Below are 23,826 nucleotides of genomic sequence, written 5' to 3' on the forward strand. Positions count from 1 at the left end.
CCTAGGGGCAATTAGGCAGCAGTCTCGTCCGTAGGTAGGAAACACCCGGAGCCAGCCGCCCTCACTCGTACGTTAGCAGGGAGGGAAATCAAATTACATATTGATACTGGCACTTCCAAAAATTACATAGCACTATGCCCAGGGCTTAAAAGCATAGCGGCAGTAGAAAAACCATTTAGCGTTGGGTCAATTCATGGCCATACAAAAATAGAACAAAAGTGCGTAATTTCTCTGTTTAATGTAGTCACATTTTTATACTTAAAGTTCTTAAGGACCTTGATGGAATCGGGCTTGACTTACTTAAACAAACCTTACCAATTCTCCAAAACCGAAAACGTCATCCATCAAAACTTCATCCAAATAGACCACAAAGACCGGTAATAAAAGCCGCTTTTGACAATATGATAGCAAAACATTGTAGGGCCTTCGCCGAAACAGATAAAGCCCTACCATCCAACATAAATACAATGGCAACCATAAAAACAGACGGAGAGCCGGTATACTCTAGATCATACCCGCACCCCATGGGCGCAACGGAATTTGTAAACGCGGAGGTTAAACAACTTCTAGCGAATGGCGTAATAAGGCCATCCCGATCGCCCTACAACAACATGACTTGGGTTGTAGACAAAAATGGATTTGACCAAAACGGGGTAAAAAAGAAACGGTTGGTTATCGACTTTCTATTCCTTCGATTTCGACTATATTGTTAAATATGGGCGAGTCAAAATATTTCTCAACACTCGACCTTATATCAGGCTCCAGGACACCAGGACACCAGGACATCAGGACACCAAATCGAGTTAGCAGAGAAAGACCGAGAAAAAACAACTTTCTCGATAAAAAATGGCAAATATGAGTTTTGCAGATTACCATTCGGGCTCAAGAACGCTTCAAGTATTTTTCAGAAAGCGATAGCTGACGTTTTAGGAGAAGGAACCTCGAAGATATGCTACCTGTATGTTATTATTTTCTCAAAAACAAAAGAGGACCATGTCAAGGACATACAGTGGGTCCTCGGAAAGCTGCTCGAAGCAGGCATAAGGGTATCTCAAGAAAAGTCGAAGTTTTTCAAAAAAGGGTCGAGTGTTTGGGATTCATCGTGTCGCAAGGGGGTCTCCGAGCCTGACCTGAAAAGGTGAAAGCCATAAAAGAGTTCCCGTGCCAAAAACTCTTTTTGACCTCAGATCTTTTCTGGGTTTAGCAAGTTACTACAAGTGTTTTATCAAAAACTTCGCGTCAATCGCAGCCCCCCTAACGAATGCATCTGGGTACGGACTGGGAACCGTATTATCTCAAGACAAGCGCCCAATTACAATGATATCGCGCACGCTGCGTGATAACAAAAAAATTTTGCAACCAACGAGCGAGAGCTTCTCGCAATAGTTTGTGCGCTTAACAACCTTCGTAATTACATATACGGTGTAAAAGAATTGCGCGTCTACACTGACCACCAACCTTTCACTTTCGCCATCTCGAACAAAAATCCTAATGCGAAAATAAAACGTTGAAATGGGATTATCGAAGACTATGGGGCGAAGCTTATTTACACGCCAGAAAAAGAAAACCTCGTAGGAGACGCGTTATTTCGTCAGAACGTAAACGCATTAGACGCATTATCTCGCCAAAGCAAAAGGGTTTATGAAGACACATACGTGTCGGACGCAGCCACAATTTTCCGACCGGGAAAACCTTATTAACACCATTAAAAATGTGGTGAATGCGGGAGTTGTCAACGCAATACATTGCACATTTCCAATCCTAGCATTTATTCAACACTCACTAATAAAAGCGTTCCCAAATACCACATTGAGATATTCAAAACATGTGGTGCAAGATATTACAGACAAAATAAAGGGAAATTGCCACAGCCGAACACAATAGGGCCCATCGCGCAGCCCAAGAAAATGTGGAACAGATCTTGCGAGACTACTTCTTCCCAAAAATGCTTCGCCTAACAACGGAAACGGCACTTAACTGCAAGATTTCTTCTATGGCCAAGTATAGTCGACACCCCAATAAACATAAAATCGGACAGACGCCAATTTCCTGTTATGCTGGAAAAATACTCCACATCGATATATTCTCAACAGATTGGACCCTTTTCCTTACGTGTGTCGACCAATTTTCAAAATTCTCTATTGTATTGTACATCGCATCAAGGGCAATCGTGGACGTAAAGTAACCAATATTAAATATAGCCAACTTCTTTCCAAAGGTAAGAACCATCTATTGTGACAACTAAAGGTCATTAAATTCAGAAACTATTAAATCAGTCCGCCTCAACAATTTTAACAATTCAATCGCAAGCACCGCCTTTACACAGGCAGGTTTCACGGCACACTCTCAGAAATAGCCCGGTGCCTGAAAATAGAAAAAGGGATAAACGACACCACAGAGGTAATTCTTTTACCAACTGCCAGGTATAATAGAACCATACATTCGGTAACAGACAAAAAACCAATAGAAATAATACATTCAACTCCAGAAGAATTCGATAAAGAAATCAGCGATAAAATTCAACAAGCACAGAATAGGAGCTTGGAAAAATTCAATAGAGATAGGACGAATAAAGATTACCAAGTAGGCGATAAAGTTTTCTTAAAGTCAAACAAACGCTTGGAAAACAAACTCTCGCCGCTCTGCTCTGAACAAACCATTGAAGCAGAACTGGGGACCACGGTTCTCATAAAGGGGAGGGTCGTCCATAAAGACAATCTTTTTTAATCTAAGGGGTGATTAAAAAAGATTGTCTTTATGGACGACTTATTATAGCCGTTAGTCGTAGAGTAAAAGGGAATACTAGATTCGTTGAAAAGTATGTAACAGGCAGAAGGAAGCGTTTCCGACTATATAAAGTATATATATTCTTGATCAGGATCAATAGCCAAGTCGATCTGACCATGTCCGTCCGTCTGGCCGTCTGACCGTCTGTCCGTATGAACGTCGAGATCTCAGGAACTATAAAAGCTAGAATGTTGAGATTAAGAATCCAGATCTAGAATCCAGAGACATCGACGCAGCGCAAGTTTGTCGATTCATGTAGCCACGCCCACTCTAACGCCTACAAACCGCTCAAAACTGCCACGCCCACACTTTTGAAAAATGTTTTAATATTTTTTTATTAGTATTGTCTATTTCTATTGATCTGCAGAAAAACTTTTTGCCACGCCCACTCTAACGCCCACAAACCGCCCAAAACTGCCACGCCCACACTTCTCTCTTGTTTCTTTTTTACCAGTACTGAGCAAACGTGATTTGATGTTGATGCTGACTCGTTGCCAGTGGACACAATTGGCAAAAATGCTCATATGCAAAGGTTACGAAACTTTGTTGCAGCTCGAATAGCAGAACGCTAAACCAAAAATGCATACCGAGTAACAGAGAGAGAGGATAGAGATCGATAGAGATCGATAAAGATACTCCCGCAGCTTGTCTGCATGTTTGCCTAAGTAAGGAGCGATATAATTGCAAAGCTGAGTTTGCATAGAACATGATTGTGTCTCCAAAGTTGACATGTTTACAAGTTGACATGTTTAAGAACTGCTAGCGACTACAAAACCCCGTTGGAAGCGTGGGTTTTAACGGCATCCTTAAAGGCTAACAGGCACAACTTGTTTACTGCTCTCCTCGTAAATCGTGTTTTTGTCCTGAGTTCAGAAACTGGGGCGTCTCCATTTCTTCCAGCAGCTTAAAGGCCACACTCTAAAAGTTAATTTATGTATGTCAACTTTTCGTCCTAAAAAAAGACGAAGTCATCCACAACTAGACCAGACTTGGATTGCTGCTGCAATGAAAATTTGCCGCAGATAGGCGATGCGTTGTCTGTTTGCAGCTTAAGTTCGCCACATTCGGCTCGATAAACGACGATGGCGAGCCACCATTAAAAAAAAGCAATTGAGTTAAAACATCGAAATCGTCAGAGCTTTCATATGTAGTACATAACACAATTGCTAGAACACACTGTCACAGTTTAATGTATTTGCTAATTTTAGCGCATGCGTAATATGAGCTCCCCCTTATGACCGAGTTCACAGGCTGACCAACCGCTTAAACATACTCTATCTACGCTGCTCTCAGCTTCACGGCCGTTGTAATTAGCATAAGCCCCCCAAATATTTCAACTTTTGTAACAAAAAAATATTTGTCTTAAATACTTTACTTTACTTATCAATTTTCAGTAGAAAATGAAGGTGTATGAAGTGTTTTTGTTTGATTAAACTGCCGTCTATAATACATACTTTTCGCGCACAACAATCCCAAATAGTCAACACGGTTGACATGTATTTTGTATAAGCAAAATACGAACACGTTTCATTCGCTGTCCTTGGATCTGCTCAAAAATCTCTGAGTTTTGCAGATATACTGTATTTGCAATATTTGCTTAAGCATTTTCCCCCGGGGTCTTGTATTTTTCCCGCACATCTATCACAAATAATCAATATTTTATTGCGGCATATTTGATATATTTTTCTTAACGTAATATAATAATTTTCTTAATATAATAGATATTAAGACAAGATTAGATATTATAGTCGGAACATAATACTCTCTAGGGGTCATGCAACTCATAGTAAGATCTACAATGATTTATTATTAGGGGTAATTAATATACAGTGAATCAGCTTGAAACAGAGATGATAATCCAGCTAACAAAGGGCAACTAAAAGTAGGACAACAAAAATTTGTATGTATTTGTTAAATTAAAAAGTGTGCTTAAATTTAGCGCAAAAAATGGGAAAGGAAAAGGTATTATCCTTGGAGGAAATATCCAAATTCATAAATGCGGGCTGTCTTTTCATAAAATTCGCAAGCTCATAATCGCAAAACTATAGCCAACTTTAATAAAAATTAGATAGAACGCTATAGTCGAGTTCCCCGACTATCTGATACCCGTTACTCAGCTAGTGGAAATGCGAAGGCGAGTCTTCAACACTGACAGTTTTTGGCGGTTTGTGGGCGTTAGAGTGGGCGTGGCAAAAAGTTGTTTGGCAAATCGATACAAATTTACAAGACAAATACAAAAATTAAAAAATATCAAAACATTTTTCAAAAGAATGGGCGTGGCAGCCTTGGGCGGTTTGTGGGCGTTAGAGTGGGCGTGGCAAAAAGTTTTTTGGCAAATGGATAGAAATTTACAAGACAAATACAAAAATGAAAAAATATCAAAACGTTTTTCAAAAGTGTGGGCGTGGTAGTTTTGGGCGGTTTGTGGGCGTTCAAGTGGGCGTGGCAACATGAATCGACATACTTGCGCTGCTTCTATGTCCCTGGAGTCTGTATGCTTAACCTAACTTTCTAGCTTTTGTAGTTCCTGAGATCTCGACGTTCATACGGACGGACGGACAAACGGACGGACATGGCCAGATCGACTCGGCGACTGATCCTGATCAAGAATATATATACTTTATTTGGTCGGAAACGCTTCCTTCTGCCTGTTACATAGTTTTCAACGAATCTAGTATACCGTTTTACTCTACGAGTAACGGGTATAATAAGGAAACTTATGGAAAAAACTTAAAAGGTGGCAATAACCGTGTCGTTACCGCGGCAGGTCGCAGGAATAGATTCCAATTCCCATGACTCCTCCGCCAAAATTCGAGAAAAAAGTGGTGTAAAAGTAATGGAATGGCCACCATATTCCCCAAACGTTGATATAATAGAAAACGAGTGGTGGATATTTGGCTATGAAGGTATACGAGGGTTGTAAATAATATGCCACTAAAAAAGAATTGATCACCGGAATAAAACTCGCTTGGTCTACGGTTTCTTTGGATTACCTACAAAAAATATATGATTCACTTCCCAAACGAATGTGTAAAGTCCTTGAAAACAAAGGTGGATCAACCCATTACTAATTTGCTTTACAAATATTCTAATTTTATTTTTTAACATTTTTTTCGATATGAATCAAAGAAAACTTAAATTATTGTAAGGGGCGCTATCATTATTATTCAACTTTTGAGTGAAAAAAATTTCTAAAACTCCAGCTTAAACAGTTTTCTGAATATCTCACATCAAAGATGTTTCCTCAAGTCGCGCTATCCTGATATCTCACATCAAAGATGCTTCCTCAAGTCGCGCTATCCTGATAACGCGCAGTGTGTACCCAAAACAAGGAGGAGCGTTTATAATTTTATAATTTATTTATAATTTTTTAAAACATTTTTATAAATAAATAAAGCTTCCAAAAACTAATGAATGAAATCCCCGTATTCATTTCTTCAATGTTCCTTAATCGACGCTAACTCACCAACGTTATGTTGACGCGGAATTTTATATCGTAATGTGTTTGCTAACATTGGAGCGACCCTGCATATATTTGTAGTATTATCGAAGCACGGTCTTACTTCTGAAGCAGTTTGCTTTTGTAGTAAAGGTTTAATTAAATTAAATTTACTTCGATAGCCTTCGTTTCCGAATTAATATTTTGGCAAACCATACTTCGTTGCAATTGTTTTATAGCGGAATAATTTAATAAGCAAGTATTGTTAAGAAAGTATATCGAATATTAAAGTGTTCAAGTTAGTATTATTTAATGGTAAACCAAATTTCTTTTGTGCTATAGAAGGGGATGTCGGTGGCGGTTGTAAAACTACATTATGTTGATACATATAGCATTATGTTCTTGAACCGAAATCTATAATTTCGAAACCGGCTGCATATGCTCGTCTAAATACCTAGGAAACCGATAGAGTGCATAAAGCTGCCGTGCTGGCCTAACGGTACTACACAAGAATACATTGTTTTGACAAAAGGTGAGCATTAAAGATATCGTCTTTCTCCGAATACCCTTAAAAGTACGCATCCCGACACTTTATATTCAACAGCGTGGTAAAAATTTGCGTTTCAATTATGCGGGTTCAAATTTGAACAATTCTTAACTATGTTATCAAATTGTATTAAAGTTGCCGAAATTTGCATTGGGTTGTTTAATGGACATTTTATAACTATACGTACTTATACGCTGGTGTTCCCTTAAATCATGTAAAATGCAGGAAGTTACGTTTAATACAAGTTAGCAGCCTAAAAAAACAACCAAAACGAAAGAGCACAAATATTCAGTCATTGCACGATATTATTTTCATGTTTATAATTATACTTTTAAGCTTTATATCCTTGCAGAGGGTGTATTGATTTTAGTTAAAAGATATCTGCGTCCATGTAAAGTATTAATAATGTCGATCAGTTGGCCAGATCCGGCCGTCCCTTTCTAAGCAAACTAGTCTCCCAGTTTTAAAGGTATCTGAATAAATCTAGAGTAGAATATATGTAAAAACGGGATCATTATATCATTTAGGAATATTCGAATGAAAAGAAACCTTCATTGATTTTAATCATAAAGCTTATTTGTTGGGTATACACCAGTTTTTTGGCAGTATATACATAGGTTTTAAATTGATCATATGGTCAGAAAAATTTAATGAAAATAACCCAGTTTTGTTGCTTGTGTATGAAAAGCAGTTTTTTCCATATGCATCTACAGCAAGCTTGTTTCTGTTATTTTATGTGCATATATAAAATTTCAGTTGGAATACCTGTTGATGCGTCAGTTCTCTTTGCAGAATGCTTTAACAATTCCACTAAGACCACTCGCAGCTTAGCCAAAAATTGTAAACTTAATTATTAAAATGCTTCAATTGGCTTATTTTTTGTACTTTTGTTTAGGTATACCAATAATTTTTTCAAAGAAAAATAGGCAAAGTGTATACTTTTATTCCTTCTAAAGTAATAGAAAGTTTAAAAATAATGGCACATTAATAATTTAACACAGTTTTGAAAAAAAAAGTTATAATTTTATTTTCGACTCCTTAAAAAGATAAAATACATCATTTCTATTATACTTTCAAGCAATCCGATGGATTGCCAAAGCATGAAATTAACAATCTATTGCTTAAGACGAAATTAGCAATTTAAGATCTCAAGGCATATTATGATTAACTACAACAAAGTGTCGGTAGCCTTTGCATCCGTCGCCAAAAGCGGTCGTTTTCCTCCTGTCATTTATATGTACAGGAATGTATTTAACTTCACTACAACGAGAAACTTCTGTCTTGCTTGTTTTGTTTCTCTATTTTTTAAAAATAAAAATATTAAATTATACTTTTTCAGTAGTGTTGAGCTTCATTAACCATTTTCAGTTGCGAAAACGAGCGTATCCTGCTGTTAAAGAAAATAAAACAGTCCCAACGCGTCAGAAGCGAAGAATCACAAGTTTATATAATGGAAGACCAAGCAGTCAGAGGGGCATTAGACCTACAAAAACAGATCAGACAGGAAATCTCGAGATTTATTCGCAACTACAAACAAATTTAAGCAAAATGAAAATTTAGGTTGACTTACTTTCAAGCTAAGTATGTTGCACTCAATGAGTCTTGGAAACGATATCAACATCCCAGATAAATATAGAATCATAAAATCATAGATTTTATAGAATTTTTATAGAATCATAAAAATGAGGCTGCCGTGACGACAAGTGCCGATCTATCATGCAAGACGAGTTATTTTTGCTATTCGAGTGAGCAGGTCGTTTCGCAGTGTTCCCGGCCCGGTGCTGTTGTATTGTAGTTCCATTTTCGCTAGTGATTTCGACGCCATCTTCCGACACCCAACAACACAATCACTATGAAGATCTACACGTATGTCAAATGTATGCAAAGACGAAAAGTTCGCGGACACATTCAAAATGACGCTGGTGTACGATGTGATCTACGAGATGTACGGCAAGCTGATCACCCGCCATGGTGACGATATCAAGCTGGAGGGCGAGAATGCCACCTCCGAGGAGGCCGACGAGCGTACCGATATCACCTCGGTGTAGGTCGTGAATGTTGTGCTTAGCCACCGACTGCTGGAGTCTACACCCTCTACCTGAAAGACTACATGAAGAAGGTGCTGGCCAAGCTGGAGGATAAGTCGCCCGACCAGGAGAGGTCGACATCTTCCTAGTCCAACATGAACAAGGTCATGAAAGACATCCTCGGCCGGTTTAAGAAGCTGCAGTTCTTCACCGGTAAATCGAAGGACTGATACTGTGGCCCTGTGAAATACGCGAAATCAACGGCGACAGCGTGCCCGTGATAATGTTCTTTAAGCATGAATCTCAATCCGCCATAGAAGCATCCTTCCCAAACGGAACCTATTTTTATGAATACCTTCTACAAATATATTTACCAAATACTTAGTTACAATTTTGTCTTAAATTTATGTTAAAACGCTGACAAAAATGCCTGTCCTTCAATCTGTGCGATTTTATTTTTGATTTCTTTCAGCCGGAGCACCCATAAATTCGACATAATGAATTTTTATTGTTTAATCACAGCGGGCTAACCAATTTAATTCTTCCAAGTATTGTAATTAAAATAATATTTTATTAGCAACACCTAAAATTAGTATGCATTTTCGTCAAGAAATCGGAAGAACAACTATGACGGAAAATGGGAACACCAGTACTGAAATTAAACGACATTGACCAATCAACCATGCCATGCTAAGGGAAATTGGGACAGGCGATCATACGGCAGCCCTCGATGGCATCCGGAATGTTGAGATGGGCGTGCCGTCGGCAAAGGGCTATATTACTCCGTTCATGATTAACATGATGACCCAGTCCTTCATAATCTTAGAAAAGGGGAATGCAACGAAGCCCAGAGTCAGCGTCCCAAAATTCAATAGAGATTTAGTGATATGACCCCAATTTTTGTTTATATATTGAAATGCTTAGTCCATGACACAGATTTGCCCAAGGTACGCAAAAAGTGGTAAAGATGGTGAAAGATTGATAAGGCACACCATTCTGAATGGCTGTCGTTAGAACTTGACGGTACTGCACTGCGTATTGGAGGCAATCCGAATAGCAAGAGTGAATCTGCTGATGAAATAAAAAAATAATGACTATGCTCAACAAGTTGAAGCCTTGGTGTTACCACACACCATAGCTGATCAGCCGATAGAACTTAGACTTGTTAAATCCCTAAGTACCGAGTAATATTGCTCTGGCTGATCCGATCTTTTATAAGCCGGGAAGGACTGGCATGTTTATCGGAACAAAATATTACTATTCATTGCTGCGACCAAACCAGACTCAAACGCAGGATTGCCCAATACTTCAAAACCAAAAACTGATGTGGCTTGCCGCCGGAAGAGTGTCTTCGGAGTCGAATTCCAAAGCAATTTGAGCGGCCGCATCCAGAATATCGACTTTTAGAAAGATTTTGGGCTGTTGAAATTCTAGACACTGAAATTAAAATCTGTTGTTCTTTATATAGGCTAATTGTATGCATCTCATGGGAAATCATACAATACAAGGTCAGCTTCATTTCTGGCATATAAATGGTTGGATAATTGGTTGGTTTATTAGACTCAGAATGTTAATAAGGGACTGACTACTAGTAAAGGAAATCAACCTGCTTGTGATGAATTGGCCAAAGCAAAGACTTATCCCGGCAAGGGATAATAGACGTACAAGTTTCATTAGGCATATTAAAGCGACAAGTAACTCGTCTTGCGAGGCTTTTGAAAGAATTGATTAGGTTACAAAAGGCATTCCCACACAAAATTAATTATTTTTTTTATTATAAAATACAATTTTAAGGGTTTTAATAATAATGTTTAGTTTCAAGATATGGGCAAAAGCTTAATTCCAACCAAGGTTATTTTTAATGTCTTATTTTTTCAAAATTATATGTTTATACCCGTTACTCGTAGAGTAAAAGGGTATACTAGATTCGTTGAAAAGTATGTAACAGGCAGAAGGAAGCGTTTCCGACCATATAAAGTATATATATTCTTGATCAGGATCAATAGCCGAGTCGATCTGGCCATGTCCGTCTGTCCGTCCGTCTGTCCGTCTGTCTGTCCGTATGAACGTCGAGATCTCAGGAACTACAAAAGGTAGAAAGTTGAGATTAAGCATACTGACTCCTGAGACATAGACGCAGCGCAAGTTTGTCGATTCATGTTGCCACGCCCACTCTAACGCCCACAAACCGCGCAAAACTGCCACGCCCACACTTTTGAAAAATGTTTTGATACTTTTTCATTTTTGTATTAGTCTTCTAAATTTCTATCGATTTGCCAAAAAACTTTTTGCCACGCCCACTCTAGCGCCCACAAACCGCCCAAAGCTGCTACGCCCACACTTTTGAAAAATGTTTTGATATTTTTTCATTTTTTTATTAGTCTTCTAAATTTCTATCGATTTGCCAAAAAACTTTTTGCCACGCCCACTCTAGCGCCCACAAACCGCCAAAAACTGTCAGTGCTGAAGACTCCTTCGCACTTTCACTAGCTGAGTAACGGGTATCACATAGTCGGGGAACTCGACTATAGCGTTCTCTCTTGTTTCAAAACTGAACTTGGGCAAAAAATAATTTTAATTGCTTTTTTTCGGATCCGAATATTTGTTTTAAACGCAAAAATGCGTTTTTTCATTCATTTATTCTGCCCATTAAAAGGAACATTCTTTTTTATTTAATCTGTTATGTTCCGTGAATTGTTCGTGAAGTTTCCAAAAAAATATTCTACAATAATTTCAAAATGCAATGAAAGGGTTAGCACAGTCTATCACGCGGACAATGTTCTAAAATGAATGACGTTATATTTCTTGTCATTTGTAAAGATTTCTTTTGTCTGTGCAATTATGCTCAAAACATGTTAATTTATGAACAAAAATTAATATTTGTAATTTCAGATGGCATTTTTCGTATTCTTAAAAGCTTTAGTCTTCTGTTAAGTATGTAATCATATGCTTTTCGGAAAACCTCATGACTATTAAGTCGTCTATATAGAGGAATCCTTGCGAATGGTCTAGTGGTCTAATGGTCTAATGCTTTAGTTATCATTCTTTGGAAAGAGTTAGGTGTGAGTTAGATTCTAGATTTTAGACCGAATCGAATTCAACTCTTGAACTTTGTTGGAGTTCAATTTGGTAAAACCTTTCATTTTTAGCTCTTCCTAGTTGATCCAATATATTATCAATTATAGGGAAATGTAAAAGTTAATAGTTTTTATTATTCTGGTGTTAGTCAATTACTAGCCCCGCTTTTTTGGAACTAGTAAAAGTAAACTGTTATATTCTGGTATTGATGAACTTAAATTTCGTCTAAGATTTTCTTTATAAAATGTACTTGCGGAAATTGCTTCTATACTTGGGCCACATATATCTGTTGCATTATTTTCTTGGTTGTGACCTAAACTGTGGTAGAACATTTTTTAGACAATTGAGATTTGAAAGTTTGTCCCCTATTTCTTGTATTTTCTTGAACTTCCTCACGGTTTACATTTTAATTTACTTATATCGATCAATTAATCGTCATTTGTTATATGCAGTATTCAAATCATTTTCGCAGCATAGAAGAAATTGTTAATCAATTTGGGTTATTACCTGAGTTGTATGTTATTGGAAATGAAATATGGATCAACAATTTCAAGTTATTGGGGTAATTTTGAACAGGGTACTGGTACTAATTGGCAATTGAATATTTTAATAAAGTTTATTATTATCTAATATATGAAAGTTATCTGGAATTATACATTTCTCTGTTTAAATCTCAATTGATAAGAGTGCTTTGCTTTTTATTTGGCTGATAACTTCTATAGTAATTTGCTTGTCCTTTGTATAATGGTAAAATGGTCAGTCTTCTTTTAGGACATACCTACGCACTATGGGGCGAACGACCACTTTTAGTGGAATAAACCCATTTTTTAAAAGTCGTTAAAAAAATTTGTTGTAAATTGAAATGTATTCAAAAAACATCAATCTATCATGTTGCGTACTTGAAATTTTAAAAGAGGGCGCCACTGTTCAGTGAACAGCTGTTTAGTCAGCTGTTTCGTTTGCGCTGCCACACCGATAACCGCATTTTTGTTAATCGCTGAAAAATCTTTCAACTTTGAAGTGACAAAAAGTGCATAAACAAATATCAAAATTGTTACTTATAACATGAAATCCAATCCTTGTGGTTTGTAATATATGTTTGTGATCGTCAAATGTTGAAATTAATTGTGGTGTCCCAATAATCTTCTGTAAGTTCTAACCCTAATAAAACACAACTTTTGTTGTGTATTCTAATTTTTAAATAGAGCAACAAAGTGAGTCCGGCTCTCTCCGGCTCTAAAACCGGTTATATGTTGTAGAGTTATCAATTCTTAGTATATGCTATAAGTATAAATGCACACTTTTGCACACTTTCTCCAAAATTTAACTTTTAAGGGACTAACCTCAAAGTGAAAAACAGCAAATTGTTCGAGAAATAGAAAGAAAAGACGACGAGTAATGCAAAAAATAACGCCCTTTTTAGTTGTTTTAAAGCTTTAATTCGTGGATGGCGATGAACGATAGGTGTGAAACATTAATATATTTATTACAATAAAATTCTAGTTCCGTAAATTTTAGGTTTTTTGGGAAACATTAGTTTTACAAACATATTTATGCTATTTTAAAGAAAAAAAACTGTGAAGCAAGAAGAAAAACTTCAATATTTTTTAAAAACAAGATAAGCAACCCCCAATTGTTACTTTATTGGTTTATTTAAAGATTATATTTTAAATTTTTTAGATCAAAAAATTTTTTTCTGTACACTGAAACAAAATTTGTGTTGTTTTTTTTTGTTTGAAGGCAAAACCACGCCCATTTTTCCTGAATTATATTACTATTTTTATCATGAACATAAATAAAAAAACAGAACTTAAATATGTTGCTTCGTTCTCGAGTTATTAATTAATTCCTCAAAAAGTGGTCGTTCGACCCATAGTGCTACGCCTCTACCAGTTACAAATTTTAGGAATTTTCCTGATGAGAAAATGAGATGATAAAACGGAGACAAATAATTTTAAATTAAGATTGATGGCGAATTCCTTTGGGTTACCTATTGTTGAGTAGCTCAACAACAGCTCAGGGTTGTTGGTAGTTTGTCAAATTTCTTAGGGTACCCTATTAAGTAATTGACTAACACCAGATTATCATTCATAATAAACTCATATAAACTCGTTCGTGGCTTTGTACATGTCCGCTTCTAAATCCGTATATTTACTCTCACGCTCGGTTTTGTTGATCTCAGAATCAATCGCCTTTTTTGCGATTAAAGTATAAGCGTGTTCGGCTGGTATGCCTTCGTCGATAAACGAGACTTCTAGTAGCTTTCGTAAATTATCAACTTCGGAGGTAAGTTGAGTGGCGTTTTTCCCTTTTTTGCTGTACTTTTGCCATTTTGGCTTCAATTTTCGGAGATACCTCGCAAACCATTACATGCTACCATTTATTTATATTTGCTTGATTTGCCGCTTTGATTCGTAATTTGTTTAAAGATGTGCCTATTATTTTTGATTGTATTACTGATACCGCTATAACTTCATATGGACCCCTGAAGATGGATTTTATTAGTCGAAATCTGGCATACCGCTTGATACTTTTCTAATATACGCCCTTATGAAGATTGAATTGTCTATCATTGCCATTTTTTCCTGATCTATTACTGTGGGGTTTGTTATGGGCCCTAATTTGGCTGGTAAAGGTTTATTCTTTAAATCTTCAACCTTAATTTCTGGCTCGGAGTCGCATTGTGACACACTCAGTTGTGTTTTTTTTTTGACTTAAAATGTCAGAAGGACTTCTTCAAAAACGATGATGGCCAGAACGTTACAGTCAATGGTGATCGGTATAGAGCCATGATTACTTACTTTTTCTACATGGTGCCACAATCGATTTGTTGAACCGCCCAATTTCCCGTTTTGGACCTGTGAATTGGCCTCCCAGATCTTGAGGTTTAACACCGCTAGACTGTGGGGCTATTGAAAGTCATTGGACTATTCGGCAAGCTTGTTGGTGGATTTTTTTGATTTTCTCAGTGAGCCACTAAAGGTGGGGTTTTTTTATTATCTAAAACGCTTGTTAAATGGTCATGTTCGGCCGGCAATTTTTTTGCTCTAGACCATGCAGGTTTTTGCTTTTGTGCAAATTATACCCACTTTGAGTGAGCTATTATTTTAGATTCGTTAAAAAGTATGGAACAGGCAAAAAAAAGCGTTTCCGCACATATAGAATATATATTCTTGATCAGGATCAATAGCCGAGTCGATTTGTCACTGTCCGTCCGTATGAACATCAAGATCTCGAGAACTATAAAAGCTTGAGAGATTAAGCATGCAGACTTCAGAGAAATAGACGCAAAGACGAAAATGTTTTGGTTTTTTTTTTTTTTTGTTATTAGTCATATAAATTTCTATCGATTTGCAGAAAAACTTTTTTCCACGCCCACGCTAACGCCCACAAACCGCTCAAAACTGCCACGCCCGCACTTTTGAAAAATACGTTGATATTTTATTTTTTTTGTTCGTTTTGTAATTTTCTATCGATTTGTCAAAAAAAACTCCCCCTACCGCCCACAAATCACTCAATACTGTCACACCCACACTTTTGGAAAATGGAATGATACTTTTTCACATTTTAATTATTTTTTTTGATATATGATATTTATAACCGTTACTCGTAGAGTAAAAGTGTATACTAGATTCGTTGAAAAGTATGTAACAGGCATAAGGAGGCGTTTCCGACCATATAAAGTATATATATTCTTGATCAGGATCAGTCGCCGAGTCGATCTGGCCATGTCCGTGGGGCCGTCTGTCCGAATGAACGTCGAGATTTTAGGAACAACATAAGCTAGAAAGTTGAGATCAAGCATACAGACTCCAGGGACATAGACGCAGCGCAAGTTTGTCGATTCATGCTGCCACGCCTACACTAACACCCACAAACCGACCAAAGGTCCACGCCACCACTTTTGAAAAAGGTTTTGATATTTTTTAATTTTTGTATTAATCTTGTATTAATCTTGTATTAATCTTGTTTTCAAAAGTGTGGGCGTGGCAGTTTTGGGCGGTTTGTGGACGTTAGAGTGGGGTGGCAACATGAATCGACAAACGCGCGCTGCGTCTATGTCCCTGGAGTCTGTATGCTTAATCTAAACTTTCTAGCTTATGTAGTTCCTGAGATCTCGACGTTCATACGGACAGACGGACATGGCCAGATCGACTCGGCTACTGATCCTGATCAAGAATATATATACTTTATATGGTCGGAAACGCTTCCTTATGCCTGTTACATACTTTTCAACAAATCTAGTATACCCTTTTACTCTACGAGTAACGGGTATAAAAACTGGAAGGTGAAAATGTCGACCAACCCAGGTGTTGATAGTGTTGCAGAATAATGCTTTGTGTTTTTTCAAATTAGATGTAAGAATGTTTGTTGCCTAAAAACTTTCAACCTTATTAGTCATTTTATGGATTTAAAACTATGTTATTATGGGTCATTAACGTCATTTATAGTGTATTGACAATATTTATACATTATATTTACAATATAATTATTTTTTATTTTTACAAGTAAATTAGACAAAATTAAGTACTTTATGATCCAAATAACCTTACAATCGTTCTACTGACATTTTTATAAAAATTGGTTTGATTTAAATAAAATTGATTGCGAAATCATGAAATATGATCAGCCGTTAACTTTAAAATTATAATTTTAAAATCCGAACAATTACAGAAGCTTAATAAGCTTAGACAAATTCCCCAATTTAATAATTAAATGAAAGTTTTGGTCTCAATTTAAGAAGGTACGCTAAGGATATCTAATGACAAATAAATGATTAAAAAAGTTGTAATATTTTCTTTCTCCTGAACTAATCTCTGCGTAAAATTTGCATTAAAATTTTCAGGTTTAAGACAAGTTCTTTGAATCCTATATTTTAGATTAGGGGGTACGGCAACTATCGTTAATAAAGGAACAAACACATGTCTAGACGCCTTTTCATTTATTCAACATTAACACTGAAAAACTTTTTATTAATTCAAGTTTTATAAAATTTCAATTGAGACTCCCATAATTATGGGTTAAACTGCCTCGATAATTGTTAGTGGAAGTAGAAAATTTAATATTTGTTTAAGAACAATAAACAAGAAAGAACGCAATAGTCGAGTTTCCCGATTGACTATCTGATATCCGTTACTCAGCTGGGGGAAGTGCGAAGGAGAAATTACAGGACTGACAGTTTTTGGCGGTTTGTGAACGCTAGAGTGGGCGTGACAAAAAGATTTTTGGAAAATCGAGAAAAAAAATTACAAGACTAACAAAAATGTGAAAAAATATAAAAAAAAGAATGTTTTTGAAAAGTGTGGGCGTGGGAGCTTTTGTGCGGTTTGTGGGCGTTAGGGTGGGCGTGTCAAAATGTTGTTCTGCAGATCGATAGAAACTTACAAGACTAATAAAAAATAGAAAGGCTAATAAAAAAACGAAAAAATATTACATAATACAAATATATTGGAAATGGAGGAGTAAAACGCGAGGCGATTTAGTTAAAGTTTAATAATTGTTTTATTTGACATAAGCGTGACAGCGTTGTGAGTCGTTCGGAAGTTAACACAAGAAGAAGGAAGTTCCCAGAAAAACAAAAAGAACAGATTCAGATCAGTGTTACCAAATTTCAGTATATGGTTGTTGCCAAATTAACATACATAATATTTTTAGTATTTCAATACTCCTTCTCAACAACATATTCAGAAACAATTCATTTCAGTTATACATTTTAAATGCTTGTTTTTCTGTAGGTTTTTTGTTAATATATCTGATAACATGTCATTTGTACATTTGTATATTTTACATCAATTTCCTTTTTGGAATAAAGTTCCCTAACATAGTGGTTCTTTATGTCGATATGCCACCAGACTTTGCTTCTTGGACTCCCAGGATATTGGACCAGCTGCGTTTATGAAGACATATCCACTGTAGGATTTACGATCCGATGTGTCATTTGCCCAATCTGCGTCGACGTAGCCGTGAATCGGTTTACCTGTTGATTGATAATGAAGCTTTAAGTTTGAGATGCCCTTCAAATACCTTAGTATACGCTTGGCAGCGACTTCATGCTCCTTATGTGGGTTCACATTTCTTTGAGCCAATTTTGCAACTGAATGCATTATATCTGGCCTGGTTGTAATTGCCAAATACATTAGTGATCCTATAAGTGATTGGTAATCCTTTTCGTTGACAGGCTTGCAGTTAGGATCAGTACACTTAACTTGGAAGTTTGCCTCCAAAGGCGTTGCTACCGATTTGCAGCCTAACATACCCCAGGTGTGTAGCATATTCTCGATATATGTCTTGTGACCTATGGATATGGATCCAGTTTCACCTTCTTGTTCAACTTTAATGCCCAAGAAATGATTAAGCTGCCCGCTATCTACTGCTTTAAACTCATTGGCAATTGACTCTTTTATACCAATCAAATCATTTTTACATTACCTTGCAATAAGAAGATCGTCGACATACACTGCAATTATATTAATATTGTCCTTCTCATTGCGTGTGTACACACACGGCTCGCTGGCACAGGGAACAAAGTGCAGTTTTTGCAAGACTTTATTGAGCTTCCACTCTCTACCGCTATGTTTTAGCCCGTAAAGTGACTTCTTTAGTCTCAAAACTTTTCCATGATGCTTATCATCAAATCCTTCGGGTTGCTTCATATAGACTTCTTCGCTCAATGCGCTATTTAAGTAAGCTTTCGATACATCCGTCTGATGTAGAAATAAGTTATGCTCAACAGCCAGAGATATAATAAGTCTTACCGACGAATATCTGACAACTGGTGAAAACGTTTCAAAAAAGTCGATACCATATTGTTGTGCACATCCTTTAGCCAACAACCTCGATTGAAAACGCATCACATTGCCATCCTTATCTCCTTTGATGCCAAAAACCCACTTACTACCGATATCTCTTTTACCTTCTGGTAAGTCCTGTAGCTCCCATGTCTGATTAGCTTCGAGAGCGCCAATCTCCTTCTGAATTGATGCTACCCACTCTTGACTCATTTCAGACTGTGTCGCATCAGCAAACGTAACAGGTACCTTGACATCTTGAACCTTCATCATGTTTAACAAGTTGTATTGTTTTCGTGGACGCCCGGGTATTCCAGTATTTATCTTCTTAGGACGACCAGGACCACGAATTTCCCGTTTTTCGCTATCATCGCTCTTTGCACTCTCGTAAACATCAGAACTATCAGCTTCATTAACCTCGCTGTCAATTTGCTCTTCCTCGAGCACCTCTGCACCTTCTTTGTTGTTGTCCACTGCCAAAATCTGCGAACAATCAACTCCAATTTCGTCAATAAGTGCCGTCTCGTTCTCGCTGTTTCCATTCTTCGGATACCCTATAGTTTCCTCTAGAAAAACGACGTCTCTACTTTCGATTATCTGGTTCGATCCAATGGGCATTAATCTGTAGGCCTTCGCTGTTGTTGAATACCCTATCATCATGCATTCAATGCCTTTTGGCTTGAACTTTCCTGCATGTTTCTTATTTAATGCAATCGCTTTGAATCCAAAGATTTTTATATGCGATATCGAAGGCTTTTTACCTGTCCACAGTTCGAATGGTGTTTGACTCTTCAACGACCTTGTCTCCGATCTGTTGCGTAGATATGCTGCAGTCCTAACTGCTTCTCCCCACAGGAACTCATTCACTCCTGAATGTGTAAGCATGCTCCTTGCCATTTCCACAAGTGTCCGGTTAGCGCGCTCAGCAACCCCGTTTTGCTGCGGAGTGTACGGTACTGTCAATTGCCGCTTAATACCGTTTTCAGATAGGAACTTCTGAAACTCGTATATTCGCGACCGTTATCGCTGCGAATTGCTTTAAGTTTTTCACCGGTCTGTTTTTCTGCAAACGCGACAAAGTCTTTAAACGTGGGAAGCAATTCATCACGGGTTTTCAAAAAATATACGAACATATAACGCGAATAGTCATCAATAAATGTTACGAAATATCATGCTCCACCGGCAGATACTTTGTTCATTGGCCCGCAAATGTCCGAATGCACTAGCCCTAGCACTTTGTCCGCACGATTTTCTGCCATTTTTGGGAATGGTTTCACACAGATTTTACCTTTAGCACAGGTTTCACATGTAATTCGGTCTATGTCCACAACATTTTTGATCGACTTTAAGCCATTGACCATATTGTTACTTGCCATCTTTTTTAGGCTCGCCATGTTCAAATGGCCATAACGATAATGCCATTTCCACAACTCATCATTTGCACACAAGTACATGCACCGATTGTTCGGAGTATCAACAACAAAAAGATTTCCAGCTTATCTTGCCTGTAACACTTCTTCATTTTGACCGTTCTTTATATAGGCACTATGCTTGTGAAAAATCACTTTATACCCTTTTTCAACGGCTTTCGCTACTGATATGAAATTACTTTGCAAGTTTTTTACGTAAAGCACATTTTTCAAATTAACGAAACCATTCTTTGTTTTAACGACCACCGTAAGTAATATTTTCTCTTTATGCTCTTTAATGTCCGCGAACCACGACCTTTCACAACACATGTGAGCAGTTGCTCCACTGTCCAAGCACCACATCGATTTCGTTAAAACGTCATTTTTATTTACACTTGCAAGCATAGTAAACGACTTCTCTTTTGCAGATGTTTCTATTCTTTTTTGCATCACTGTTCTTTTGCGCCGATCTATTTTTCTTGTCTCCCTTTCCACTGTGACACGACACAAATGCTTGCTGCACACAAAGTTCCGTTTCGTCCGAACTCACTCTTTGTCTCTCTCCCTCTTCTATAATTTTCACTTTTAAATCAGAGAGAGTCGGTAACTGTTCGCGCGTTTCGATCGCTACCACGAAATTTTCGAATTTCTTACCGAGTCCCGACAGCATCAAAATAGTAAGAATATCTTCAGAAATGTCCATATCAATTTCTTTCAGTTTTTCGACGATATCCACAAAATCGTTTATGTAATTTTGTACGCACGCACTTTCCGACAAACTCAACCGGAGTAATTTCCTGAACAAGGTAATTTTTCTGGAGGGTCCACGAGGCTTGTACACAGCTGCAAGCTTGTCCCAAGCTTCTTTAGAACTAGCACTAGTTTTTAATCAAATTAATTTCTGAAGCCTTCACGCACAGCAATATTGTTGCTAATGCTTTTTCGTCTAGTTCGTCGAATTGGGCTCCTTGCTCAACTGTATCACTTTCTTGCTTCACGCGTCTTCCGCACACTAACGACCACATACCTGAGTGCACCAATACACTCTTCATTTGCACCGACCATACTGCGTAATTTTCGCCGTCCAATTTGTCGATCGCACAGAGCCCTTGTCCGCTCATGTTTATAAAAAATGTACAAGCTAATTACAGAAAATAATTATTTTCCACTTGATCACACACAATTATTAAAGTCTTTACTACTCCTGGGCCCATAACCTATTGGAAATGGAGGAGTAAAACGCGAGGCGATTTAGTTAAAGTTTAATAATTGTTTTATTTGACATAAGCGTGACAGCGTTGTGAGTCGTTCGGAAGTTAACACAAGAAGAAGGAAGTTCCCAGAAAAACAAAAAGAACAGATTCAGATCAGTGTTACCAAATTTCAGTATATGGTTGTTGCCAAATTAACATACATAATATTTTTAGTATTTCAATAAAATAATTACACAAAGTGTGGGCGTGGCAGTTTTGGTCGGTTTGTGGGCGCTAGAGGGGGCGTGGCAACATGAATCGACAAACTTGCGCGGCGTCTATGTCACAGGAGCCTGGATGCTGGATCTGAACTTTCTAGCTTTTACGGACGGACATATATATGTTATATGGTCGGAAACGCTTCCTTTTGCCTGTTACATTATTTTCAACTAATACTAGCCCTTTAACTCTACGAGTAACGGGTATAAAAATTCTACACATTTTTGAAAATTTTTTGCGTGACATCTGTCTGCTATTTGTGGGCGTTGCCAAAATATTTTTGGACATCTATATATATTGGCAGATCAAAAACAAAATGAAAAAATATTTTCAACGCTCTTCTGAATAAAACTTGCGCGGCGTTTTAACTTTCTTAACGTTCTTTACAGACGCAATTAATTGCAAAAATAATTAACAATTTAGGATAGATGTAGTTGTTAAGATTGTTATTAAGTCTTAAGAATGATTTTAAAATCGGTATTGAAGAAGCGGTATCTGTCAATATCAACACTTCTGGTAATATCTTCTACTTTTTCTAGATGTTTACAAAAGAAATTTGACAAAGATGTGTTGTTTAGTAACCCATATATAACGAACACTTCTTAACAGACTACTTATTCTTACATACTTCATTTCTGTCTTGCTTCAGCATGGAATTAGACAAAGTAAAGATACACAGCCTCCATTGCAATGCTGCTGTGCTCTCTTCACTTCAAGCATCTACTACTGCGACATCTCCTCAAAGCTTCACTTCAAAGGCGAATGCCGTGGCCGAGGCTACTATTATCGAAAATCCAAATCAACAGCAAAATGTTCAGAAAGACTTTGATAGCCACAATAGAGATTGCGACAGCCCCGTAAGTTCTACCTCGGAACTGGAGAAGGAGTTTGATGATCTGCGGAAGTTGCAAACCTCCTCTTTAACAAACAGCGTAGTGGTGGGAAAATCGACTGGCTCGCTAAACGGCGATTACTCAATCACATCAGCCACTTCCAAAACTAAAATGCTTGAAAGTGGTGTCACGATCAACTCAGCTACTGGGTCGGCATGCTTAACCATTGCATCAACCGCCGATCACATCAAGAAACGTATTCCAAACAGTCGAACGCCGACACGAAAGGCGCTAAGAATCAAATTCTACCGCAACGGGGATCGTTTCTATCCTGGTGTAACAATTCCTGTCTCTAACGAACGGTACAGATCCTTTGAAAGACTCTTTGAAGACCTAACCCGTCTGTTGGAAGAGTATGTAAAGATACCAGGGGCTGTTCGCACCATCTACAACATGTGCGGGAAGAAGGTGGATACTTCTCGTTATTTTTACTACACTCATTATTTAATTATTTATTTGCCCTTGTAGATAACCTCTCTCGATGAGTTGGAAGATGGCCAGAGCTACGTTTGTTCCTGCAATAACGAGAATTTTAAGAAGGTTGAGTACAACACTGGTTCCCAGCCTGTGTCTAATCTGACGCTGACCAACAATAGTCGAACCAACAATCAACGATTGGCTAAGTATCGACCCGCGTCTCCCCTGAAAAATGGCTTACTTGCAGGTAGCAGTCCTTTGGCAGCGTGTGGCGGAGGAACCGGCAACGGGAGTCCACTTATCGCTTCCAAATTAAGCGATCGAGTTACTGTGGTTCATCCTCGTATTGTGACGCTAATACGTAGTGGAACGAAGCCGCGGCGTATTATGCGATTGTTGCTAAACAAGCGTAACAGCCCGAGCTTCGATCACGTGCTGACCGCCATTACGCAAGTGGTGCGCTTGGATACGGGCTATGTGAGAAAGGTATTCACCCTTTCAGGCATATCAGTGGTCCAACTATCTGATTTTTTTGAGTCGGATGATGTTTTTTTTTTGCTTATGGGACAGAGCGCATTAACACTGCGGAAGATTTAAGTTAGAGGCGGAGGAGCTTAAAGCTATTAATGTCATACGTAAGACCATGCGCACGGCGGGAACCACCTGCAAGGGACCTAAGCCTAAAATGCCCATAAAAAGCAAAAAAGTTTATCCTCCATCGGTTGATCGGAGGCATTCAAAGCAGCAACCGCACCAGAAGACGATAGGCATGCCACTTTACTAACGAGCACTGGTATAGAGATCAATGAAATTGCCATCAAATATTCGCAGCACATACACTCTGGAAAGATTATTGGCGACGGCAACTTTGCCATTGTGTTTAAGATAAAGCACCGCCAAACTGGTGATTCCTACGCTCTGAAAATAATAGACAAAAACAAATGCAAGGGCAAGGAACACTACATAGAT

The 23,826-nt window shown here is 37.8% G+C and overlaps 1 protein-coding gene and 2 pseudogenes across 1 annotated transcript; 2 read left to right on the plus strand and 1 right to left on the minus strand.

Annotated features, from left to right (window-relative positions):
* Positions 1-524: 524 nt before the first annotated feature.
* Positions 525-9,185, plus strand: LOC122625555 (annotated as a pseudogene).
* On the plus strand, positions 6,341-23,820 carry LOC122625540 (annotated as a pseudogene).
* LOC122625556 lies at positions 17,772-19,363 on the minus strand. Its single transcript, XM_043805646.1, has 2 exons — positions 19,084-19,363; positions 17,772-17,855 (listed from the first exon to the last, which is right to left on the minus strand). Exons 1-2 carry the CDS (start codon positions 19,324-19,326, stop codon positions 17,772-17,774), a joined length of 327 nt encoding a protein of 108 aa, XP_043661581.1. The 5' UTR covers positions 19,327-19,363.
* Positions 23,821-23,826: the final 6 nt, after the last annotated feature.

The sequence above is a fragment of the Drosophila teissieri genome, unplaced genomic scaffold (genome assembly GCF_016746235.2).
Source record: "Drosophila teissieri strain GT53w unplaced genomic scaffold, Prin_Dtei_1.1 Segkk124_quiver_pilon_scaf, whole genome shotgun sequence".
Classification (NCBI taxonomy): domain Eukaryota; kingdom Metazoa; phylum Arthropoda; class Insecta; order Diptera; family Drosophilidae; genus Drosophila; species Drosophila teissieri.

Bases quoted from the DNA above. Each gene is read 5' to 3' on its own strand.
- LOC122625556 (XM_043805646.1), bottom strand. From the start codon at position 19,326: ATGATGATAGGGTATTCAACAACAGCGAAGGCCTACAGATTAATGCCC. The intron at 17,856-19,083 runs GTTAATGAAGCT...ATCAATCAACAG, and splicing joins AAGAGCAAATTGACAGCGAG to GTAAACCGATTCACGGCTAC.